This window comes from Labrus bergylta, chromosome 8 (genome assembly GCF_963930695.1).
Source record: "Labrus bergylta chromosome 8, fLabBer1.1, whole genome shotgun sequence".
In the NCBI taxonomy this organism is placed as follows: domain Eukaryota; kingdom Metazoa; phylum Chordata; class Actinopteri; order Labriformes; family Labridae; genus Labrus; species Labrus bergylta.
The window spans coordinates 7,634,011-7,653,670 of NC_089202.1; the positions used below are offsets into that span (position 1 = coordinate 7,634,011).

Below are 19,660 nucleotides of genomic sequence, written 5' to 3' on the forward strand. Positions count from 1 at the left end.
CAGCATCTCCTTCATCTCTATACCATTTACTTTCTCTATTTATAAAGGATTTAGCCTGTGGCGTCTATTCTGGATGCCTTGAGGCCCATTAACCAGAGAAACCTTTCCTTCAAACACTCAAACACATGCACACTGTGCCTTGACCATTCCTCTAATGGCCCGGCAATCTGGGTTAGTTTAGAGGAACAGCAGGTATCCCTACACAAAGGAAGAGCCAGATATTATTTATATTTAAGGGCTTTATTCCTGATTTATACAACTGAGTGAGTGTTTGAATAAGAAAATAATATATACATGTTGAACAAACAAATAATATTAGTCGGTTTCAGTTACATCTATAGAAAATAACTTGCTAAATGACCTGAATATTTGACTATTTTTTCTGGTTATACATTTCACACGTTTGCTACGTCTTGTAGCTATAGAGCACAAACAGCTACATTTTATACCAATAATCTACACATACAGACACACACATTTAGAGAGGCTATCACTAGCTTTTATAACAGAGTACCTAGTTTAAGAAATGTGTCTACAGCTGGTCTGGCTTTATCAAACTAACATGGAAATATTTCTCAACTACTATTTGATTAATAAAAGGAGCAAACTCTATCAGGGAGTGAAGCTCAAGGGAACAAATGAAACCAGGTTATACTACATAAATTGTCAGTTTGTGTAACATCATACACTTGCATAAGCAGTAATGTGAAGCTGATGTGATTTGTGAGAAATTGGGCTGAAACAATTAAAAAAAAAAAAAAAAATAGACTGGGCCCATAATATTCACTTATGAAGCAAACATAAGGCCTGAATACATGTACTCTGAAAAGACTGATGTGCGTGCTTCTTGTGTTTACCACATTGCTTACCCACTGTAATCCTCTGATTACCTAGCCAGCACAGTGTGTGTGAGAGTGTGTTTGTGTGATGTGTCTCAGATACAGGATGTGACATGTCTAGTTCAGAGACGATGAACACAGCAGGTTTGCGTGACTGTCTGTTTACCTTAAACACAATATGCTGTCATTCATTTCACAGTGACTTCAGAGAGAAAAACACAACAGAAACACACATGAAAGCTGACACACGGGTCAATTAAACTGAATGAATTCAACAGGAAGCACTTTTTTTTTTTTTATAACTACACCCCTCATCTAGCCGTTAGTGCAATCACAATATACAAATTCACGACTGGGTATTTGCATGTCATTTGCATAACCCACCAACTGTCATTGTCATTGTGCGGCTGATTGTAACTACCAAGGATACACAAGGGGAGTGTGTGCATACTCATATACCTCTGTCAGTGTTTGTTATCACGTGTGGGTCTTCATGCCTGCCCCCGTCAGTGTGTGTGTCTTTAAATGCATAATCCAATCTAGTCATGACAATAGAAGGACTGACAGTGGTAAACTTTCCAGATGTTGCTGCCTCGCCCTGAAGGCTATTACATATACAAGCCTGTTTATCTGAATGTAATTATATTACACATACATGCAACTTAATTTGAATGCAATTATGTTTCACGGTGGCATGTTTACTTAAATGGAAAAACATTATTCATGGTAGAGGATATTTAACATAACAGTTGAGACAGCCCCTATGCATTATTTTTACGCACAGTGGCAGTCATCAGAGTCACATACTGGACTGCTTCATTGATCCCAGTTTTCAATGAGGCCGTTTGTTTGTACATAGGCAAATAAATCCAGCATCATGTAAAATTTAGATTGAGCTTTTATGTCTTGATTTGTTAGGCAAAGCTTGTTTCTCTGTGTGCACGGAGTGAACAAAGCAATGCATGCATAAGTGATTCTTCTAAATTGGTCAGCTGTATGTTTTCTTACATATGTGGGAATTATTAAAGTCTTCTATAGATGGAATAAGTGTTTCCATTTTATGTTTGCTAAATATGTTCAAAAAAACTATAGCTAGACCAATTTTCATTATTTATCATTACTCAAAAGACTGACCAAACAACAATGTTATAATACGTAAGTATTATTCTTCTGTCTCATTTGCTTTTGTTTGTTCCTGGAAAGTGACAGCAGATAAGAAATCATTCATTTTCTAATTACAAACATCATCAGAGATTTAATCAGAAACACACAGCTTTTAAATAGCAATAACACTCACATTATTTGAGTTTCCTCCTGATTACTGAGCTAAAACAGAAAGAAAATTAAATAATTGCTCCGTATCACAGCTTGCTCTACAGTCTACTCATACCTGCACCACAGGGTTAGGAGTGGAAATGCAATATAGGGGCACAGCAATCCAAAACACCCGACAATCTACTTAAAAGGACGTTTGCTTTTTGCCTCCTGTTGTTATATCTGCATATTTCTATGACTCCCCTGAGGTAAACAGAATTTTCAGTTTTAGCTGTGACACATTTTGTGATGTCTGATGGTTCCCTCTCTGTTTGTTGTGTAACCCACTAATCTCTCACTTCACAGTATGAGTTTTATAAAAGAGAGTGACAGACTGTCCAAAGTCACCTTCAATAGACAAGGGAACAAAAAAAAAGAATCCTGTTTATGACGAGTGCCAAAAGTATTTACATATGTACCTTCCAAGTCCTGTTTTTACCCACACATTGGACCACTGCATAGGATCAGGGTGGTGCAATATAAAAATGTTTCATGTGTAAAACATTGAACTGTAATGAGTTCATGCAACAAACACAAAGGACTTTATGGATCATTTTATTGTCTTAAGTGTAGAGTGTATATACTTAACTGTACAATTGACTGTTTTTTTATTATGCGACGGGCCCTGATGGGCTCAGGTCTGGTATCCACTCTCTGACAGACATCACCTTTTCACTCAATTAAATTCTATAGCCATGTACATTACAGTCTCCTCTAGTTTGTGCTCTGTTATTCATCCTATTTTCTGTTTTGTTTTATGGATTAAATAATTAAATGGAGGGGGGCAAGCCCATTAAAACTAAAAACAAGACAAATATCCATGAACGTTTGGTATTTGTCAATGTTTCAAATGCTACTTGTAATGTTAACAGTAGTGGTAATGAAAAGGTTAACTGTCCAAACATCAGATTGTCTTCTTAATGACCAGCATTATATTTAACTGATAGCTTACTGAATATATAAAAAGCTGACGGACATGTGAATATGGACCACCTGAAAAAATAGGTGGGGAAATGGATTCAAGCAAACATAGAGCTCTTAGTGTTGCTTTTCTTGTAGACAGTAAGGAGGGAAACTGGTCATAAAAAGAAGAGGTAAAGCCTCCTACTTGATTTGATTGGCTGCTTCGGCCAAAAGTGACACTGAAGAGCGCTGTGACTGTGCATTGAGCTGAAAAGATGAAAATGTTTTAACTTCTATGCGCGGCCAAAAACCACCAGAAAAATGTGCGATTTTCTAGCTCTGTGTGAACGGACCTAAGTAGTTCAGACTGGCAACACCAGTTTGATTATTTATCAAAAATTAAAGTAACGGCAGCATAATGGAAAATCAAAACAAGAAACTCTTATTGCATTCTGGTTGGTCTGGACACTGTTGACATGAAGTGCTGAGGTTAATGATTTGCTTAACACAAATTAGAAATCAACTACAACTAAACAGCCATATGCTTAACGGTCTTATTGTATTTCCTTTAATTTTCTGAACTTTCTGTCCTCTAACGCTTATCTTTCATATACACTGAGATTCCTTTATGCCTCATTCTATCCTTCTCATATTTTTTCCTTCTATTACTTTGTCTTACTTTTCTCCTTCCCATCGTGTTCATCTAAGTAGTCTCGGCCTTGTCTCATGGGGGGTCTATTGATCAGCCAGGCAGCAGAGAGCACAAAATAGAACAGACCCAGCAGGTTGTCAGCCAGGTGAATGACAGGTCAAACTGTTGGTGTGTGTGTGTGTGTCTCTGTGAGTGTCTGTCTGTACTCTTAAAAGGTATTAGACACAAAAAAGACGAACAAAGGGCAATACACAGACTGAGGGTATAAGCAACGTGTGTACATCTCTGATTATCCCCCACAAAACTAAGGAAATGTACACTTGCACATAAATAAGAACACACACATACCCCAATGATGCTGAGTCCTTTGAGGTACTCCATCCGTGGCTGAGCCTGAGGGACACAACCTGCTACCACCACCTTTTTCTGCTGATCCTGGGCTTTTCTGTTGGGAAAAAATGCCAGAAAGACGACAAGATTAACATAAGCAGAAAACGCAGGGATTTAACACCAACTGTTCGTAAAATCCCAGCTAAGTGTTTTTCATTTAACATGTGGAAACACTGGGGAACATAAGACAGCTGGCACCACACCAGCACTCTCTGGCTTTGGTCTCAAAACTTTATGTCATCCATAAATCCTAATGATTCTGGACTGGTCACTTTATTACAAATTTGGTGTTCCAATGCAACCATGTGTGAAAGTTAAAAGAAAGTTCAATACCAAATGTCTTAAACTGCATATTCCCATTTCAGTATGCAATGACAATTGAGCAATAAGCTTTGCCACTTAAAGGTAATTGAATATATGTTATAATGAACAACTGATAAAGCTGTACAAGCAAGATGGACTTCAGTGTTGACTTGTTCAGCATATTATATATCAAACCCATTACTTTGAATCAAAGATAAATTAACCTAAAACATCAAATAAATAGCAAGAGGCTGGAATGAATCTGACTGGATTGAACCTGTACTAAGAAAAGAAGAGTCTGTACTGTTCACTGTTTCACAAGGAACAAGGCCAACAGGTTGCACATCTAGCAGCACATACCAGTAGTTCTAATTCAATATTGGTCTGTGTGATTAAGCACACCATGTAACTTGTCCGTGAAATCTTCCTACTACAAGGAGAATTTCTGTTGTTGTTGTTTTCTCTGGTGGTATATCAGCTATTCACTACTGACACATCCATGAAAGAATGGAGGAGAGTGAGCTCAAGGTGATTCCCAGGGTGCAAAATGTGGGTTGTTATGGATTATTCTTCTTTTAATAATACTGTAATGTACTGAATAGGACACTGTTGTATTGAGACAATGTGTTCTTCACAATAGTTACTTATGTAGGTGTGATTACAATGTCTCATACATCACTTGTGGTAACTTAGATCAACAAACGATGCCATATTTAATCAACAACATCTTCTTTAACATTCAGTCTTTTTCCTTTGAGCTGTGTTAAAGTTTGAACAACTAAAAGCAAAAGTTATCTTTTTCAGATGGGCAACTAATATTTGCAACCCCCTGTCTTTGAAGGACCAAAGTAAGGAACTGGTTTCTTTTTGGTTTTCTATGAAAGAAAGAAAGAGCTGATGTGTATGAGCATGAGGACAGCGGTACTATAGTTGATCTGATTCCAGTAATTTATGGTGCAAAAATATATAAAGTTCCAGGTTCACACAACATCATCCTTTGTCAAGTCATTTCGGCCCTGCATTAGGGTTAGGAGGCAGACAAACACATGCACCATTCAGTCTAATTATTAAAATGTAAAAAAAAAAAAAAAAAAAAGCACATTTCTCCTTCTTTCAGCGTTTTCTTCATGTTGTGATTAATTATAGTACAGCCCATTTTACAACCTCATTTCGTTACTCTATACTTGTATATGTGTAATGACAATAAAGTTGAATCTCATCTCATTTTATTGAGCCGTGTGTTTGCAAATGGATGGGCAAAAGAGAGTGAGCGAAAAAGAGGCAGGCAGGCAGACAGCTGAGCCGTCATGCTGGTGAAACAGTGCAGCCCTCATCAGATAAAAGAATCACTAAAAACATGATGGAAGACATGGAATATGAAATTTAAAACAATGTTTTTCTGAAAATACAGATCACTGTGACTACAAAATACAGAGCCTATCCAAAACAGGGAATTTAAAACACCGTAGTGAGTGTCAAAGATTTAAAACATTCATGAACAGTGTGGCACCGTTGTGCAGTTGTCATCTCCAAGAGAAAAGGGACGGTTAAAGGATTTTAAAGATGTTAGGAGAAATGAAAAGTGGCACTGAGAATGCTGTTTTGAAGATGATTTGAGTTAAAAAGGGCTGGACAGATAATAAAATAGTCGCGCAAAACACAGGGATTGTGTGTGTGTATGTATTAGACTGTGTGTGTGTGTGTGTGTGTGTGTGTGTGTGTGTGTGTGCACGTTCTGTCACCTCCAGTTAGTGGCAGTGAGATTTGAGACACTCGGTCTGTCTGACAAAAGCTTTTGGAGAAGCTGCCCAGACTCCAGCATGAATCTTTAATAATGAAGCGCACTGACAGCTGGAGCAAGAGAGGGAGGGAGAGATGGCAAGGAGTGATTGGGGGGGGAGTGCATGTAAGTGAAGGAGAAATAGTGGGAGGAGGACAGAAGAGGAGCAATGAAACTGGATGCAAACTGTCAGCTGAGTTTTAAATCAGACTGCTTGTGTATGCCTCAGAAAAACAAAGAGGGACGGTGATGGAGGGTGAGGGTGTGTGAGCGAGCAGAGTGAGGGGAGAGAGACAGAGAAAGGTGAAGGTAAATGCTCTCTTACTAAAGAAGCCCACATTGTCAAAGACTAAGGAAGGGGGGGGGGGGAGATGAGAGATACAATTGGTGAGAGATGGGTGTAGGGAGGAAACCAGGAGAAAGAGAATAAAATAAATAAAAGTGTGTTTTATGGTTATTTTGATAAAATATAGCTGTTTGTGTAATTCAGTTATTGTTATGACTTTTCTTGTCCTGGCTTCTCATTTCTTACAACAAACTTACAACAAAACAAAACATGAAACTCAGAGCACTGCAACAGTACTTATCTCCAGAAAGGTGATTAATTGTGCAAGTTATTTTAATGGTTTTATTCGCTGACTCCACTTATTTTGTAAAAAGACAAATATACTTAATAATAATTAAGTAATTTTCTGGTAAAAGCAGACCTTTAAAAAGATGGAGTTTAAGACTGAGTACGGTACAAAAGGTGGAAATACTAAAATGTTTTGTCACAGAGGACTAAAGAAGGGATATTGTGTGCTTACAGTCGCATGTCCCCCTCATGAAGGACTGGCATCACTGCGCACACGCTCACTCACACGCTCACTCACACACACACTCACACACACACACACACTCACAAACACAGTAGGGGTGCGTCTGCATAATTCACACAGTCTCCTGCCAAAATGCGCCAAACGTTCCTTTAATGCGTTCCTCGCTCCCCGCCCACAGACTCAGAGCAATCGCTGACACACAGAGTAAGCAGACAGCGTCTGAGCCGTTGCCTCGGTGCCCCAGGGGGAACAGGCCTATCACGTCGCACACAGCTCGTGAATGGGATGAGATGGAATGGGATTATGCGATGCAGTTGCCGTGGTGATACTTTTGAGCCCAACCGAGCACTCGCTGCCAGTGACCCGGACCAGAGAAGATGCCCCCTGAGATCAGAGGACGCAATATGCGTGTGTGTGTGTGTGTGTGTGTGTGTGTGTGTGTGTGTGTGTGTGTGTGTGTGTGTGTGTGTGTGTGTGTGTGTGTGTGTGTGTGTGTGTGTGTGTGTGTGTGTGTGTGTGTGTGTGTGTGTGTGTGTGTGTGTGTGTGTGGGGGGGGGGGGGGGGGGTGCGGCACACACGTGTTTTGTTTGCTTTCTGGCACCTTGCCCTGAATCTCTAAGGCCCCCTGTCAACTTTGTTACTGCTCTCCATAGCCTGAAGACCACACACGTGCACCCACTCACAGGGTCCAAACACCCACATGCTCTCAACATACTGTACATACACACACCAATGGTCATAGACGGCACTGGCAAAGGCGTACAGTAGTTTATGCATACATGTATGACCTCTGTGGCATGTATGTATAGTAAAGAAGACTGTGCTGTACATACGGGTTTTTAACAGCTCAGTGGACACAGTGAATCAGTCAAATTAAAGCAGACTAAATGTCCAAATGAATTGATCAGGTTGACTTGGAGAAGCCCCTCGCAGTAAGTATGACATTAAAATTACTCTAGGCATTAAGATGTACTGTACTGCACGACCTATATAAGAGCCTCTTCAACTTTCTCACAGCGAAACTTGAAGTGAAAGAGAGGCCCTTTCCTAGTGGATTATGTAAGTCTTCTACTCTGCATAAATGTGATTGAAATGTAGTGACATCATCCTTTAAAAAGGGCCAAAGTGCTGATCTTCCCACAACTACCAGAAATGTCAAGCAACTCAAAGTAATGTAATAAAATGTGACAATCTTTATCCTTTAACTTGAAATTCTGTCAGTCAACTCATATACAGGTAAGGGAGTGTTGTATGGGAAACTATTTCTGTCATGATGATTTCAAACATGTTTTAAGTGGCCTGTGTTTCCAGTAAATCTGAATACATCATCTTGAACACAAGGCCTTTACTGTTGGCTTTACCGAAAGTATCCTCTATTTAAACAACAATTAACCTTTAATTGAGGGCTTTAAGCAGATTTCTTCATGCAAGTGCAGCTAGCATCCCCTCCTTAGATGTGGCTTCCCAACCTCGACTCCAACTTTTGAAGTTGCTAGTCAGACTGTAAACGAAGACAACTAATAGAAAAGGAAGTCTTGGCCGGAAGTCCTTATTGCTGACTGCTGGCTACACAAGAAGCCCAAAAAACTTGCCCTTTGCTCCCACAGGATACTCTTTAAAAGACACACGGGTTTCAAGATTGCCTGAAACACAGAAGAATATTTGAAACATCCTCTAATAATGCAGACATTTTTTGTCAGGTAGAAAACATCCAAATAAGGCCTACAGCTGTGAACTGCAGGGCAGGTGGTGTGTGTTTGTGTGTATGCACTCTCAATGACTCTCCCTGCTGCTTAAGACCCTCAGCCCTATACAGCTTGCTACATAGGGGGGAAGAGGATGAGCTCATTACACATACACACACACACAGAGCCAGCCATATGCTCCTGAGCAAACATGTTGCTTAAAGAATGAGGTCATACTGGTAAGAGTGGTGAGGAGAGGTTGTGTAACTGAGATGTACATATCTACATCCTGATTAGCTCTGTGTGTTTTTTGACCTTTATCTATGAACGATCCTATTCTTATAATGTGTAGAAATACCAACGCTCAGGAAGAAATTAAGTTATTTTTCTTCTAAAGAAACTACAGAGCACTAAATCAAAATCAATGATTTACTTTTCATTACTATTTCAATTTTCCATTTTTCCGCTGTCCTTGCTCCTCGGTGTCCTCTCGTCCCTCATCCTCTCATCTGCACTCTGACGGTTTTCTGGCTGAGTTGACAGCGAGCCAGCCAATCAGCACACTCCTGACCTCACCGCATTAGCATAAGCAGCAAGGGGCAAGGTTAAGTACCCATCAAGCCTCAGTAATTAAGATGTGAACTGGTGTGTGCATGAGTGTGTGTGAGTGGGATAAAATGTGAGTGAAAGAGGGACCAATTGTATTTAATCTTCCACTTCACATATTTTCCACTTCCACAACTTCTCCTACTTATACAACAAGGCTGTCTCATGGTTGGTCGCTGTCCCTATTTCAAATCCATAGCAGCTATTCTGGTACTTGAGTAAATTATATTTGATATCTATGTTTAATTATTTTTTTCCATATTGATTTTTTTCTCTCTTATTTTAGTGCAGGGAATGTTTTTCCATCCCTGACTGACAGCCCACACTGTATGAACGTGGAGAAAACTCACTGTCACTCTGAAGAAGAAGAGTCTGTCCTCTATGAATAAGTGTACTGGCAAAGTTGACTAAAACAACTGTCAAAATACAAACAGCATAAATAAAACAGCAGCTAACTCTGGGCCTGTGGGATCAGACTGCAGACAAACTCAAGTAAATGAAAGCTGTTAATGTACTACAGCAGGGCCCTCTAGGAGAGGTGGCGGAGAGAGGGGAGAGAAAGAGGGACAAATCCATGACAGTGAGTGACAGGAAACTGTCAGAAAAACATCTTTATAAACACATGAAACAGAGCGAGAGGAGGAAATGAAACAGGTGAGTGTAAAGCAGGGGAAGGCTGATGGTTAGAGGAGATGAAAGTGATGAAAACATGACAGATGAAGCAGAGGGAGAGTCAGTGAAGGTGTCTAAGTCCTGATAATGACACTTTATAACCGTTTTCACACATGCACTCCTGAAAATTTCTGGAGAATTTCAGGCGGACCTCCCCTTGCAATCCTCCTGATCTGATTGTTCACACGTACCTCACAGTGGGAGACTATATCTGTTGGCCATGGGGAAGGGGTGGGTGGGGGGGGGTGTCTTTTGAGGAAAGTCATGCTGTAAAAGGAACCATGCAATACTACGCTATAATGACTCTCTTTGCCTTTATATCAATGCTATGTGTTTTTTGACAGTATCCCAATATCAACAAAAGAGCAAAGACAGACATACTGGTGAACAGAAAATATGATGCAGCAATTACGTGAACAGAGATCGCGAGCACCGATTGCAAACACCGGGAAAAAAACCACCCCCCAACCCCGCTCACTCGAGGTGAATTCTTCTGAATATATCCTGCTGCGTTCTCACATCAGCTTAATCAGACTTCATGCAGAAAAAATACTGGGGCTCTGGCTGAAAAACTCTGGATAAAGTTCAAATGAAAAAGAAGGCTCATGTAAACAGCCAAGGTTAATGTCCAGTATGTGAAAATTCACTTTCTTCACCACCTGTAACAAAACTGATAAATCTTAAATCCATTACTGGCTTTCATTGTGACATCCTGTCTCAGACTACTTGTTTGTATTAAAATAAAGTGGAAATATTAACTGAGGTCACTTTGTAAACATATCAATATTTCCATTACTTTAATCTTCTTCTATGGAATTAAGTCAAAAATAAATTACACTGTAAGCCTCCCTGATTCACTCACTAGACATTATAGAAATAAAGGAAAAGAGGACATAATCACAAGTTAAATGAGTTTAAATGTGTAGAAAATATGCGATTAGAGTAAATGCTCTTAGTGTAAAACCTTAAACTCCTTAAAATGGATATCCATTAATGATTAATATATGACTCTCTTTCAACACAAATACAACATGTTGCCAACGGACAAAATCAATATCAAATGGCTGAATGCATCCACTTTCTGTCAACTGAATGTTGATTATTTAATAGTAGTAGAACTTGATTTCAGTCTGCATTAACAATTTCTCTCCTCTGTGAAAATTGTCAAAACTTACAAGGGACAAAACATCATTACGGTATAATAAACATCAATGAACGTGTATATTTTGGAAAATCATTCATTTTAACTTTCCCGAGAAAGTCTAGTAGCATCATTTGCATCAGTGTAAAACAAATCAGTTGTTTAGACTAAACTTTTTTGACTCTAAAGAGGAGGAATGAGTCAGATGGGAGCGAGTGGCTGTCGATGACTGAGAGGAAATGAAAAAATTAAAATCTGCCAAAATCAAGGACGACATCAGGACCCAAAAGGAATTGAAGGGGGGGATGAAAGCACCGAGTACGTGAAGGAGGATTGTGATTGAGGTAGGAAAGAGGGTGTTTGAGAGGTCACACACACACACACACACACACACACACACACACACACACACACACACACACACACACACACACACACACACACACACACACACACAAGCACTTCAGTAAAGAAACTAAGCAAAATAAATGAAAGCAAGGTAGGTGAGTTTAATCAAGAGAAGATAATTACATGAGAGCGGATCAATAAAAGTGAGTTGTAGTAGCTATGTGAGAGACTTTGGTAGCCTTTGGACCTGTGACAAGTTGCAAACATCTTAAAATCTTCTTTTTAATCTTTTAAAGACTAACAAACATAAAGATCTAGATTAATATGAGTGATAACAATCAGGTTGGGGGGGTCCCCCGTCTACATTTATTACCGACATGGTTAATAAAGGCATTCGCATTAGAGATGAGTTTTACAGGATATAGGCAATCTGTTGACCAATCAATACACCTATAACATGGCTAGTTTATAGATAGCTCACATGGCTGTTGGCTTTATCATAGATAGGAAGCAGCCAAACTGTCAACAGGGGTCTAGTAAAGTAAGGGAAAAGGAAATGCAAGGCTTTTGTATTATGACCTTTTAAAAAAAAAAGACCCAGTGCTGTGAAATGGATGACATCTGTCTTGTAAAAACTAGGTGAATGTGTGATAAATATTGCATTACTGCAAATGAGTTGTATTCGCTGCTTGAATGGTTCATAATAGAGAAAATGCTAATAAAAAAAGCAGAGGCCCACACAAGACACACATATGTGCAGGGAATTGCATTACAGATGAGCATTTTACTGGAGAACAAGGAGGGGAACCCCAAAGCTGAATCCTGAGTCCCATGACTCCCATTTCTAATGCAAAGTCCTACTTTCAATAGGAGATGCTGTTATGGGACTTTGACATGGGAGCAAGCCTGAGGCTATTTTTCAGAGCCACAAACATATGGAACTAAATGTTCAATATAAAGATGCTTGCAGAGGGTTTGTGTGCTCTTCATTATTATTTTCTAGAATAAAAGCATGTGCCTTTAAAAGAGCAAGAAGTTGTTTTTTTCAGATAAAGGTCTGTCTAACTTAGAGGAAGAAACTGAAGGGTTAAATGGGAATCAGTTATTTGCATACATTATGGAAGTTTAAGAAGGATTTGTGCTGAAAACTTCCTTTATAAGAATGATTGACTTTTTTGTCACACATATACAACAATATGTTTTCTGGAACAGTGTCACTTGTGTGTAAGTGTTGAAGCTTTAGTATCAGACTAAACAGGTCAGGTCACAGGGCACACACAGGCATTTATCTTTCAGAGCCTCAGCCACTCCCCATGAGACTTTTCTCCTCTGTTCGAATCAATCTGATATATATGAGCATAAGTGCAGGCAGAGATGCATTTTAGTGCCTTTGTGTATACACGATTGAATGTTTCTGTAAAGCTCAATGTGTATTTGTGAATGCACAGTGCATGCCTGTTTGTGTGAAATCCTACAATTAGTTTGATACAGGAGAGGAGACAAGGGGGAAATCCTTGACAGAGACAGAGGTGAAAGGACACTCTCGGTTGAATGAATCCACACAAAATTAGTCCAAGCATAAACAATCATGATTGGTTTCAAGGTCATAAATTATTGCAGGCAGGGGTTTGAAGAAGTGGAACAGCACATGCTCAGTGACCTGGAATGCATCAACAATCTTTGCAAATCAAAATCTTTTATTTCCAGCCAAAACAAAGATAAATTAATTGTACCATTGCTACATCTAGGGGGTGTGCCTAGTATCCAAACTCAACCTGTAAAATTGATCATTTGCATCAAAATAAATGTTTGACAGTTCAGTCTGAATGTGTCACACTGTGCTGGTAAAGACGGGAGGGCAAGCTGGGAATTAGTATACAAGATTTTACACTAAGGGTTTTCAAAACATGAGATACTTTGATACTTATTGGTACCACATGTTTTGAAACAATAAAAACTGTTGATGGTAAAAATTACCAAAGCTCTATAAAAAAACATTAATATTTTAACCAAAAGCTGCTGTAACCAAAAACAAATGGAACGGTCTGCATTTTTTTGTAATTAAAAAAAAAAAAATTACTCAATAATGGGTGGGTCTAGGACTTCTATTTTTGTCTTGGTATTTAAACAGGTTTCATATCATTTGAATATTTCAACTCATGACAACCAGAATGCACAGCTAACATTACCTCAAAGATAGCAACAACCCCATACTGTCTGAAGAGTCTTCTTTAGCACATGTTTCGTAACTTACGGTTTTATTACTTCTGGCATATGGCTGGGTAATTGATCACATTTTATTTTCAATTACTATTTTGGATTCACAAAACTATAAAAACATGATAATTAAGATAAAACATACTTCAACAGCAGCCAACTTTGCAATGATGCTCTTGGTTTGATTTGTGTTACAAATCAATGACAAACAAAACAAAACTGAGAAATACTGTATGCATAGATGAATAGACTATGTACTATATAAATAGACAACTTGATACAGAACACCACAGATCTATGCCTGGCACCAGCTGTAGAATAGCTTTTTTTTCCCCCCATGCCTTTATGGTAGAGACAGGACAGAGGATAGTGCAGGAAATCACGGAGAGAGAGTGAGGTATGACATGCAGGAAATGAGCCACAGGTCGGATTTGAACACCGGCTGCCCACTTTGACTCGGCTACAGCCTCTGTACGTGAGGCGCGCAAAACTAATCCGTAGGCCACCGGCGCCCCGCGGAATAGCTTTTAATAATTACATTTATTTGCAGTGTGCAGTGACACTGAGAGTGATCAGCACAGGTATCCGTCACTGTGGCCTCAGAACAGCACCAAACCCTGATTCCATACACATCTTACTAAACTATGTGTGGATAATTCAATCACCTAAAGAGGTTGTGTTCAGTAACAAAGCACAATTTCTACTAATAATTTATACCACTCTACAAGTAGAAGAAAATGGCACACTTGCAAATTAAGAGCATTTGGAGTTCAGTGTTTGCTGAATTATTTTTGATCCTATTTTCTGATAACAACTTGCTCAGTGTTTTATTTTCTTATTCATTTTTATGGTCATTCTTTCCTTAAATTGATAGGGCAACTGAAGAAAGTATAGAAATGTTGGGAGGAGAGTGGATTATGACATGCAGCAAAAGGTCAGAGTAGGATTTCAAACCCACAGCTGCTGTAATGAGGACAATAGTCCTTTTACATCAGGTGCATGCTTTAAGCATTGTGCTAAACTGACACCTCTATGATTTCTGACCTATCCTATACTGTCAACACTTAATTGAACTCTCTTACTGTGGTAAATTGTATATATTTTTTATCCTAAATTATGATTACAAACTGCAATGCTTATGTTCTTCCACTTTTAGTGCATGTGAGTGCGTTTCTATTCTTTCTCTCTGATCCTTTTATTTGCATGCATGTGTATTGCTTATATGTTATTTACACATCTATGCTTATGTGAGCCTGGGCACTGGAAGTAATTTATGCTATGTGGGTGCACATGAAAGCAGATATGCAAGTGTATGTGCAGTATGTGTGTTAAGGGAATGTGAATACTATGGGAGTCTCATTATAGAGCTAAAAAGTCTAAGCATCTATTCAGCCTGTTAATTTCCCTGGCTGATATCTGCTCCTCTGTGCAGCCTGAAGAGGCTCGGCGGTGGCTCATCAGTCCCTCTAAAAGGTCTCGTTGTTCAACCACAGTGCATTATTTATTCTAAATAACATTCCTTTAAAAGCCAGGGATACAGCTCTACATAACAGCCAACTGTCTGAATAAATTGCTATGGAGGATGCCCTTACTTGCTAAAAATTAATTTATGGAATGTTTAAAAAATGATTTTTTTTCCCCCTTCACAGGCACTCCTCATGTCTGAGTCGATTAAAAGCAAGGTTCAAGGCGAGGTTCATAACCATTAGAAAGGGAAATAGAGGAAGGGGGTTGATTTGCTGGAATAAAAGGCTTCACAGAACGAGGAGGTGATTTTTAAAATACATTTGACTTGTTAGAGCATATTAAGTGCTGCTGCAGCGTCATTTGTTGAATCACATTTGTTACATCTCTCTCCAACTCTCCTATTCACTCTTTCCATTACAAAAGATCAGTTCAATAAGGATCCAGGTTGTATGCTACAACACACATCAAATGTCATATTGATTTCCAAAGTCACTTTATGACATGTATATGTAACAACAAAACACGGAAAATCCAGTTTCTATATAAGCCACATTGGGATACATGTTAAAATTGTCAAATTTCCAGATTTCCTAGCTGGATTCTGTGTTAAAATGCTTTCATTTTTACAGCATGTTCACAATACAGTGCTACCTGGGTTAGTGTTCTACTGCTTTGAGTTGAATTATTAGAAAAGTAACTGATGTCTCTTTTATTAGCTTCCTCTTCCTCCTATAAACAGATTTGATCTTTTTGGTTTTCAGGAAATGGGCATGATGTTTTGTAGTAGTGCACATCAGTGTTGTAGTAGAAGCATAAAACCTTGAGTCAGAGTCAAGTCTCGAGTCCCCAGGGCTCAAGACCGATTTGAGTGGTGTCCACACTACCCCAGTCCCAGTCCAGGTCCAGGCACAGGTCCAGGTCCTCAAGGTGGAGTTTGAGCTGAGACCCAAGAAGAACTTGACATTATATGTTAGTTTGATTCTGTTAAATCCTTCTTTAACTCTTTTCTCTGTGAGTCTTTATGTTTATACTTGGTATTTGAAGGTCAGGTATATTGTAAAAACACAAAGCCAAAGATGATTATAAATTAAGTTGAGCAGTGAGCATTTAAGTTGATTTCTGTTATTGTGCTGTATTGATGTATGAAGGTTTTCTTCAACAATTTTCTGTAAAGATTAGATAAACTGTTCATAGAAACTTTAAATGTTTCCATGTGCATGTGACTGCAACAAATATCGTGGCACATTTAAGCAGCAAAAAAAAAAAAAAATGCTTTCAAACTGTTATAATTTGACAGGACAGAAGAAACTCTCCAGAAAGGACCGATACAAATTTAGCAACTAAAACAAAAAAATTGAACACAGCTATGATGGAGCTCCACCTATCGGATGGGTAGAAATTAATTTCATTTATTAATATAAGATTCTGAATTCTGAATTCTGATTCTGCGTGTCTGGAGCTTTAAATCATGAATGAGGTTACAGCTCTGTGTGTCTTGCATTAATGGGAGATACACTGATCATTTATATCGTGGTGGGATCACTGCAGGTGTCTAATAAACTTAAAAATACCCACCCCTTAATAATCTTAATTTTAAATATTGTGACACCTTTTTCCCAATCCAAAGTTCTATGAATGACATCCGCGCATCGCCAAGACGTACAACCTGTGGCTGAACTAGACAGCACATGAAGGCATGTGAAGACAGACATGTTCAAACTCATTAGTGCATGAGTCCGAGCCGCATCACGAGTCCTGAAAATCAGGGCTCGAGTCGGGCTCGAGTCGGAATCAAATCTGGGTCCTGAGTACAACAACACTCGTGCACATTAGAGGAATATTTTTGTGCTTGCATAAACATGAAGTCCACTGTTTGTATACATGTCTGCAGTTGCAATGCTTACAATTAAAATTAATATTTTTAATGTGCTCAATAACATAATAATTCAAGTTAAATATGTTTAATGTGAAATATCTGAAGATATAAGACAGAGCGAAGCGATCTGCAAAGTGCAACTTGTGATAATAACTTGTTTTATCTGCAACAAATATGCATCCTAGATACTAACTAGACGAGCTAAAATGCAAAGATTCTCATTAAATCACACGTAATCATTAGAGATGCAACAGAGAGGCCCTCAATGATATAGAAGATGCAATCAGGAAAGCGGTTTATTCAGAATGGGTGACTGTGAATAAACATCAAGGAAACACTTAAATAAGAAGCTTGTTACCAAACAAAGTTTTACAATATACTGTATGTATGTCAATGCCCCCGGGAAAATGCATCATTCCACCTTATCTAACACAAACACACAGCCAGACATACATGCACGTACAACAATTTAATAACAAGTCACTGCCATACCTCAGTGTTATTCAGGCAGCCATATAGTAGCCTATATGCCACATGTGGCCTGATTCCCTTCAGCAATATCCCTTCCTTCCATATCGAGCTATCTGTCTGTTCGTTTACAGAACCTCAGAGGTTAAGGACTGCCCCGGGTGTGTTAAGGCACCGACCCACCGACCCTGTGCCTTACAGAAGTTGGCATCTTGCTATGTATGTTCCTGTGCATCCATCATTCTCTATATACGATGTACCTATAGCCAAGTTCTACTGTAAGCCCTGGGCGTGTGTCACTCCAAATATCTTTTGGTGAAATTGCTTCTTGACTAGTTGGCAGCACTCTGGCCATCTGCTTATCTGGTAAAATTAGAAACATGTCCCCTAAATGAAGGCAAAGATGCTTTGATGACATCTTCAAGGCACATATGTGCACATCATTAGAGATACTGCTATCTGATAAAATATGTTTGGGTACCATAAACATCATTAAAAATCAACCTCAATGTCTGTGTTATGTTTTACATTACTTTTTTCCCAACCAAACTGACCTAATTCACAGCCATGACATCAAATGTGACCTCTTTATGTTATCTCCTATATCCTCTAAGCATCCGTTTAAGTTTCTCGTTTTCTCAAAGTTGATCACCCCTTCATGCTGTCATCTGTTTTCTGCTTCTCTCCCTCTCTTCCACTGTGTGCATCGCTTCTTAAATTTCCCCTCTGGGTTCAAACATAAGGCATGCAAAGGTCAAAACTCCTGACTGTCATCTTGCATGACTTAATGTATATCAAACCCGTCTCTATACTTTAACATATGGACTCGAGATGTGACATCCATGGAACGAGACTCGGGTGTGTGTATCTTTATCAGCGTGTGTGTGTTACTGAAAAGTTTCTTAGATACTTCTCTCGTCACTTGTCATCCTGAAGGTTCATGAAGAATAACACACTCATTCAGAGGGAGAGAATGTCATCTTTTATAACTTGCAGCCAGTATAAAGTATCGGAGTAATTTCCAGGTCAGTGCCTGTTTAGTTAACACCAGCTGAAAAAAAGCCTCTGGGATCGGCAGCTAAAAGGAAAAAAAAAAGAAAAAAAAAAAAAAAAGAAAAAACACAACCACAGCTCAACAGGGAAAATGCCAAAAGCTTACAGGTGCTCCTCGGGAGAACACACACACACCTCTTTCCTGCTGTTGCCCTTTTCTCTCTTACAGTTGAGTATTATGAATAAATGATTAGGCGTGTTGAAACAGCTTGTTGAAACAGACGTTAAAGGATTTCTACCCTGTGTGGGTCAGCTTTTGTGTATCCATGAGTATATGATGAATATGCCTTTATGCAATTTGTGTGTTAGGCGGTGTTTGTTGTGTCCACAGTGTATTTGTCTGTTGGTGAATTGATGCGGGCTGATCAGGTTTCTGAGGTACAGGGTTTAGTTCAGTGTCCAATCGCTCTGTGTGTAACTAAAGCTAAATGATAGGAACACGGCAGCTGGTATACTGCCTGTTTCACACATACACGCACACACACCTGCCACCTGAGTCACACCGTCTCGCAGGCTTTCTCACCCTCTCTCTGTCAAACAGACAAACTGAGTCAAAGTAGACAAACATGAACATGTCCAATCTGGGAAAACCGAGGCTACGGTAAAAGAGAGATAGTCTTGCATTACTGTTGCTGCTTTCATGTCACTGAGATAGTTTGAAGGAAACTGAGAAAAAAAAAAAAAAAGAGCGAGATGATGGAGCAACAGGTGTTGTGTGTGTGTGTGTGTGTGTGTGTGTGTGTGTGACTACAGGTGAACAGAGGGTCAGTGAGCTATTCTCCATATGCCATCTGTCAGATCAGCTACATTTCCTCACATTCAGTAACAATGTCAACCCACCAGGACCCCGTTCAGATGCATTCACCTAAACAGATGATACGAAGACTCAATGCCAAGTTCACTCATCAAACAACAGCTAACGCAAGAGTTATTAATGACAAGACACAAAACTAATCAGTGCTCACATGATTTTAAATTATAGGAATTATTTGTCTTATGTTAATTATTTAGGGCTGCTACAATTAGTAGCGTAACATTTTTTTGGGGGGGGGGGGTAATTACCGGTAGATTACTAAAATTGTATTAACAATGACAAAGTTATTCAAAAACCCTTATGTCTATTACATC

The 19,660-nt window shown here is 39.0% G+C and overlaps 1 protein-coding gene across 1 annotated transcript in view; it reads right to left on the minus strand.

The window, feature by feature from the left end:
• cdkal1 (CDK5 regulatory subunit associated protein 1-like 1) overlaps window positions 1–4,173 on the minus strand; it is a 152,426-nt gene extending 148,253 nt beyond the window's left edge. Inside the window, exon 1 of the mRNA XM_065957693.1 lies at window positions 4,057–4,173. Within this exon, the coding sequence (XP_065813765.1) occupies window positions 4,057–4,089 (33 nt within the window). The 5' untranslated portion in view covers window positions 4,090–4,173. The remainder of the gene's footprint in view (window positions 1–4,056) is intronic.
• Window positions 4,174–19,660: the final 15,487 nt, after the last annotated feature.